A 7,398-nucleotide genomic window follows, 5' to 3' on the forward strand; every position below is an offset into this window, starting at 1 on the left:
TGCATGCGCAATGTATAGGATTAAATGAAAAAAACTTCAACTTCCTGACACATATAAACATCTAAAGCAAATAGACTACATGGAAGCTTGCCGCAACTATTCCGGCGAGCACCAACATTAGAAGCTGCTTAAAATTCCATTCTATATTGATTCCCTGCATTACGGAAAAGCCCATCAGAATGAAACCCCTACAGTTTACACAGAGTTTTGCAAGTTTTTCTCAAGCAGTGCACAGCCAGTTTATATTTTTAAATAATTTCAATATATGCCGGACGAGGTGCCAAAAAGATGACTGAACACATATGCAATCAAATCTGAATCCCACAGCAGTTAGTTATTTTTGTGCTCAACCGTAAGCCAGGCACAGGAATGCTGTACCTTAGCAACAGAACCAGTTCTCCACCTGTAATTAGTCCCCAGGTTACTGCTATGAATAAGAATATGTTCTCAGTGAACTTATCGGATAAAAACATTTATATTAAATAATATTTAATATATTTTAGGCTATGGCCTTCCCCTTGTATTATTCTTATCCAATTCTGATATTTCACTTGAGAGTACTTCACATGGTTCGTAATGGGAGAGCCACCAATTACCCCTTCACACATCACCTCAGATATTTCAAAACTTGTGCATGCTTCTGCTGTGCCGAAAATGATTGAATGTTTAGTTTTCTGCCATAGTTATTTTGGCAATTCTCAAATGATCCATTAATATATGTCTAATAATTACTTAATGTTTAGAACCTAGCAATTTGCTGTGTATTTCCAGAAACTATTCCATGAAGAGCCTACTCTTGAAAATCTCGATGTAATACTTTTAGAAAGAAAATACTTTATAATAAACCACCCACAAAGTCGTTTTGTGGGAAGGATCCTAGAGTGAACCTATATTCATGAAAGCATACATTCCAACTAAAACTGTTTGGAATGGAGGACTTACCAGAACAGCAGCATCACTCATGTACAGGGAAAACAAAAGAAATCTGGGAGTGGTTTACTGTCAGGAGAAACATGACTTCCTTACCCCAGGCCAGTAAAGATACATTTTCCTTACAAGATGGGGATGCTTCCAAAACAATAAACATTGTTAATCCACCTGCATTGAATACACTGGAGCAGCTCTGAACCCAGTTCCACAAAGTTTAAACGCTAAAAAACACTCAGTAGGAAGAAGTGCAGAACCTGTCTGTTTATTTCCCTAGGGGTAAAATGTATCACAACCGAACCCCAACGTGTTCAAACTTCCACCCAACCCTCATCTTCAAACTGGGGTAGTGGGTGGGTTAAGCGACCACAGGCAAGTCGACAGAGTGAGTAACCTGACCGGATAAATGAACTGCAATATTAGATTATGAAATCTTGAAACTGTGGGTTGGCGCGATGCTAATGTCAGCTGATGCATGTCTGAGCCAATGCCCACTCAGGTTCCCTGACTGAACTTGCTGCTCTCCCGTAAAATGTCAGATTTGTTTTGTGACATAAGATCACAGAACCAACACCTCCAAAAAGAGAAATCTTCATGGTAAGAACTGAACTAGTGTGGCTACAACAGTGCCAATATTGGCTTGTAGCTCTGTTTGAATTGCTAGGTGACTGTCCTCTACTCTCTTTCAAGAAGTGACCAAGATCAGGAAGTGACCAAGATCTGGAAGTGACCAAGATCAGCATATTATTTGATGGAGACGAAGTTGATCCTGGTGAGACGCTTCTCGTGTCCATACTCCTCCCAGATCTGTTGTGCTGACTTGCTGATTACCTCTGTCAGTCAGCATGGCAGCACAAAACACATCTGACTATAATCTCTTCTGGTATTATCTAAAACCTGATTCTGACCTCACCTGTCAGTCACAGGCTGCGTGTACGAGTGCAACAGTGATTCTGAAACCAGGGGGTTGGAAAGACATTCATCATTACAATTATCTGGAAGTCTTCTACTAATGACTCACAAAGCCAGCTGCCTTTGTTCCATAACAGTTACATTTGTAATACTTATAATCACAAATATTTTCAAATTAAATGCTTTGTGAAAACACATTTAAACTCTTCATCCTGAAAGGTCCACACATAAAACACTGAAAGCTCTTTTTGACAGGAGTAGAACATTTAAAGATGTGCTTTGATTGAACAGACAAGATGTGGTCAAGATCAGGTCAAAGGATGTATGTTAGAGACATGTATTACAGGTATTACTGTGAATATCCTGAGTATTGGTTGGCTGTTTCTGGGAGAGCGGACCACATCCTGTTCATTAAGTTAACAACTACAGTACTGTGCAAAAGTCTCAGGCACCAACATATGAGCACAACTGTATATATACAGCTCCAGAAAAAATTAAGAGACCACTGCACCTCTTTCTTTCCTTTCCAAAAAAGTCAAAAAGGAAGGTTATGAGTGAGGAACAGAAGCGTTCAATTTGCAGTGGTATCTTAATTTTAACCCCTGTTCCTCACTCAAAACCTTCCTTTTTTACTTTTTTGGAAAGGAAATAGAAAGGGGCAGTTGTCTTTTCTGGAGCTGTATATATATATATATATATATATATATATATATATATATATATGTGTGTGTGTGTGTGTGTGTGTATATTTATATATGTTTTATGTATCTTTGTTTATTATACCCTTACTACACAAATTAATGGCTTTAGTTCAACTTTCAGTTGCCTAAGACTTTTGCACAGTACTGTATGTTTTGCAAGACATCACAAACAGATCTGAGTGTGACAAAGCTTTGATCATGTTTCGGATTGATTTGTTTAGATATGCAGATATAAAGTGAACATTTATACCATTGAATTTGTTTAACTGTACAGTTTTAAGTCAACACAAGCGGTTTCACACAGAACACAGCCTGTCTCCTAACTGCTGTTGTCAGCCTGATGTCTCTCTTTTTGAAACTATAAAATAATTACAATTTTGTTCATCCCACATCTTTTTTATTTCCACAAGAATACACATTCTTCGTAGGCATCAAGGCAATTTATTGTCTTGAATTGTCGTTAGAGAAACACTAATATAATCATACAAAAACGATTGTACTTGAAAAACAGTTGATGTCATTAGAAGCTAAGTGTGTTATTTTTTGTATCCATTTTCAACCCCTTTCACTCCCGTCCAATTCACCATTATGGCCTGGCACCGTTGCAACACCTCTACAGCAGATGTGGAAAAAGCAAATATCGAAATATGTCCACCTCTGAAACTCACATTGCCAACCTGTTCTGCATCTCACTATACTGCTGGCTTAAACAACAGGTTTCGACTGGAGGGGAACACATTCCTCAGCAAAATATCAGGATTGAGCTCACATCCGCCTAACCCTTCACAAGAAGTCACAACAGTGCAACAGGACAAGGCAGCCCTCTCTGTCATCCACCCATTGGCACTGAGCACATTTTTGTCACTCTGCAGTATGCTGGACCCAGGGCATTGCCGGTATACCACAACCGGGAATCAAAGACCAGGTCGCAATGACGTCGCTGCACTGCGAGACAGTGACTAGGAGCACTGTGCCACCTGTGGCCCGGGAAAGTAAATGGCGAAACAAAATGACACAGTAAGATTCTAACTATCTTCCCTAATTTCCAGGTGCGTGTGTTACAGACACAAACGGTTGTGCAACGAGAGAATCTCAGAGGAACATTTGGTTTAAGATTGACAATAAGAAGATAAACTGTAGAAACAGGTGTGGCTCTAGAACCTAGTTACAGTATGGTTGTCATGGGAGCATAAGTAGATGGCGAAGGGTGTCTCATTTAGGGTCACGCACCAGTCTGTGCTCCGTCCCCAGTCTCTGGTAGTGGATAGTCTTTCTCTGGTTGTGCCATGGGGTCTTTTTATAGGTGAAAAAGATGTTGACCATCCATAGGATCACATTAAGGAAGCCACAGTTCTGATACAAAGGGAGGGAAAGACAGAGAGAACAGACCATTAGGCACTCAGGTAGAAATCCGTGTTCTTCTGTCATGCCTTGTATGTACACTAATGGTTGAAGATCATCACTTTGTCATTAGGCTTTTTACCTGGTCAGTTTGTTTAGAAGAGTGTGGACAAAGAGGTGAGGAGTAGAAGAAAGAAACTAAGAAAAAAAAGTCTTGTCTCACCACAGAGAGTTTGAGATCACGAATGTCCTTGGACTCTGCGACTGCACAAACCACACCAATTTCACGGCACACCGACAAATTGATGTTGACGCTATTCGAGTCCACGGCTGTTATAATATGCTGCACGGCGATGGCCCACAATGACGCGCTAATCAGCCAGAAGACGGCAAAGAGCACGGTCACCACAAAGTCCTGCCGGTGGGAGATGGGTCACACACACACACACGCAAAGACACACACACAATGGCTGGGCAATAGGTAATGCTGGCGTTTGTAACAACACTTAGTAATGGTCGAGGTAGTCTGTACTCACAGTTTTGGGCCAGATCGGGGTCCTGGTATAGGCGTTCATGTAACACACGTAGAATAGCAGTGTTACCATGCAGTAGGTGAAGGAGGCGATACCAACGTCCACATAGATCTCAGCCGGGACGGCGTAGTCCCCCGTTAGGTACGATGCCGATGTTGAATAGTTACACAGGGTCTTGTTGAACTCCACTATATTCAGCTGGTTTAACCTGGCAGAAGGGGGAGATCGGGTAATGTGCACATTGGTTAAATACAATGGAAAAGGGTCAAATTGGAGATGTACCGTCCCCATAACGTGATGCTCCCGCCACCAGGGTGACCAAGGCGCTTCTTGCCCAGTTACTTAGTTTGCCCATTCGGGTAACTCTAGGAAGAGTCCTGGTGGTTCTGAACTGCTAATAATATTTGCAACAATTTAGCAAACAGATAATTGGGCATTAATAGATGATGTGTGTAACCAAATGTAAGAATGTTTGCTAGTTCATTTAATTTGGTCTTTATGACATGAAGAGGTATGAGCATGTTAGAGGCCCATTATGAGCCCTTTATAGCTAACTTACTGTAGAGAAGGCTTTCACTCCTATTCTTTTTTTCTGACTCACAAACGAACACTACAAAGCACACTTCTAATCAGTTCCGACAAGACTGTCTTCACTTTTGCAAAACTCTGTGGGGCCCTATCAAAAATGTGGCGAACGCTACCTCGGAGGTGACTTCTTGAGTGGTCAATATCAATAGCTTTCAAAGTTCACATAAAAATAATCTGGCATCTTGAGTCTTCTTCGCTATGTCTCGGACAATGTCACATAATATAGGCTAAATAATGCACACTTGTCTAGAATAGCCCAATCACTGTTTGAAGTACCAAGTGATGTCAAAGGATCAATCCACCAACCCTGAGACCTAAATCATCAATTGCTGTCTTTGTCAAATTGTCATTGTCAAACTGGTTCCATAATATGAGATAAAAAGATTAGAAGCAATTTTTACTCTCTGTAGTGATGCTGGAAAGTAAACAAGGGAGATTTTCAACATAAATGCTGACCCTAAATAAATGAAGCATATCAATTTGTTTTCAGCAGAATGAGTTCTTGAAATCTGATCTTTTGAGGAGCTATACAGTTCTTTACTGATGTCACAGATTTTGTAGTAGGGTTATGTTTAGACAAAACAGAGAAGTGAAGATAATTGGCTGTAAGAGATGAAATTGGGTTTCGGTGTCAGTGGTCTCAAATGACATCTTTTGTCATATTCAGTAGCTCATGGTGTGCTTTTGATAGTTTTCAACACTAAAGTACTAAAAGGTTGGAAATAGTTTCTGAAAGCTGATCTGTTAAAGTGGTGCAACTGTTGTTTCAGAGCATAAAGAGAACGACCGGTCAGCAGCGTCATAATACCACTGGAACTGAAGCTGCATCAGAGGCTTGGAGATTAGAGGCATATTTCAAATGGATGCAAGCCTGCATGGAAAACATAGGATTTTGGTTGTTGTTTCATTACCGTTCATGTTTAATAATTATAAATGTATATTTTGGTCTGGGGATAGGCTGACAACATACACATTTTCTATATAGGCTTTTCTATATTTAGTGTGTTGGCGCAAGATAAAATGTTTAGGTCACTTTCTTTCTGGACTGTTGAACTACACTTGATGAACTACAGTCACACTGCAGATGGTGTTGGTGGCACATTTGAATATACCTACAGTGAACCCATGGTATCACTGTACCTTTCAATATGTAAAAACATTGTAATATAATTACAATATAATTACAATGATCAAAAATACAATTGAATTATGCAGGTTCTAGATGGGCTAAAATATGACATTCATATTGCAGTTAAAATGCCATCTGCCATCTGATTTGTAATCTTGCAAATATATAGCAGTTGTATATGTTTTCTTTGTTGATACAATATCAGTAGGTTCTATATGTATATAATGGGACAATATTTAAACTGCAGAGGTCCAAGTTATTGTAAGCTCTTTTTAATATCAATGATATCTCTTACGTCAGTCAAATGGATTGAACATACAAGTGGACCACCTACCGGAATGGATAGTTAACTGTAGCTATCAGAGTTTCACTTCTGTTTTCTCCACAGGAAATGGTCACAGCATTTGTCCCACTGTATCCCCCACAGCTCCCGAAGGCCAAAGCCGCAGTCAACTGCAAAGAACAAGATCGGATGATCACAAACGGGAAACTCAGTTTGTGAGTCGGTCGGCAGTGAGAGACATTGTAACAACAAAAACACAGTTAAAATATACCCATTCCAAGATTTTGATGAAGCCAAGGGGCTCTTTAACAGGAGCAAAATCCATCCTGCTTTGGGTGACCATTTTGCCGGCCTCTGCTGAAGCTGCTGGACGTTATCTGAAGTTGTGATGAGAAACTGTTATAGCCTCACGACTGCTTATTGCCACTCCTTGTGATGCTTTAGACATGACGTAGAGGAGGCTAATGTTACAGGAAAAGATCTGCCCCTCATCCAACAGTCAAAAAACTGGATCGTTTAAAGCCATGTCTTTGAACAATAAGGCTTTCATTGTTCAAAGACAAAACACTACATGGCATTAAATAAAAATACATTTACAGTGAAAAGTAGCAAAACATTTTTTTTGTTTTTATGTCAGCTTTTTGGGTTTCCACTATGTTCTAGTATGCCTAATTTCTTCAAGATATTTCTTCCTGTCATCTCACAAGATTGCAACTGCATTTTTGACAACACAATGCATCTTTATTACTTTCATTTGTCGTAATGTTTATTGTATTTATTCTCATTAAATACAAATAATGCCCAATTTCTTAGGTTTTAATGTTTTTTTCAGGTGCCCTGTATGTATATAGCTATAATCATTATAATCATTAAGTTCTAACTTCTAAAAGGTAGAAATACTGAAAAATACCCCCCCCACACACACACACACACACACAAAAAGTAAACATTCCTATAATGAAACACTGCTTTATAGCGTAAGTT

The 7,398-nt window shown here is 39.6% G+C and overlaps 1 protein-coding gene across 1 annotated transcript; it reads right to left on the reverse strand.

Annotated features, from left to right (window-relative positions):
- Positions 1-2,931: 2,931 nt before the first annotated feature.
- On the reverse strand, positions 2,932-6,825 carry LOC105029725 (synaptophysin-like protein 2). The gene is made up of 5 exons (XM_010903233.3): positions 6,686-6,825; positions 6,466-6,584; positions 4,418-4,622; positions 4,105-4,296; positions 2,932-3,893 (listed from the first exon to the last, which is right to left on the reverse strand). Exons 1-5 carry the CDS (start codon positions 6,755-6,757, stop codon positions 3,753-3,755), a joined length of 729 nt encoding a protein of 242 aa, XP_010901535.3. The 5' UTR covers positions 6,758-6,825; the 3' UTR covers positions 2,932-3,752.
- Positions 6,826-7,398: the final 573 nt, after the last annotated feature.

Source organism: Esox lucius, chromosome 19 (genome assembly GCF_011004845.1).
Source record: "Esox lucius isolate fEsoLuc1 chromosome 19, fEsoLuc1.pri, whole genome shotgun sequence".
Classification (NCBI taxonomy): domain Eukaryota; kingdom Metazoa; phylum Chordata; class Actinopteri; order Esociformes; family Esocidae; genus Esox; species Esox lucius.

Excerpts from the sequence above, each read along its gene's own strand:
- LOC105029725 (XM_010903233.3), bottom strand. The coding sequence starts at position 6,757 with ATGGTCACCCAAAGCAGGATGGATTTTGCTCCTGTTAAAGAGCCCCTT. Across the intron at positions 6,585-6,685 it reads TCATCAAAATCTTGGAATGG|TTGACTGCGGCTTTGGCCTT; the intron begins GTATATTTTAAC and ends TGTTCTTTGCAG. Across the intron at positions 4,623-6,465 it reads ACAGTTAACTATCCATTCCG|GTTAAACCAGCTGAATATAG; the intron begins GTAGGTGGTCCA and ends CCCTTCTGCCAG.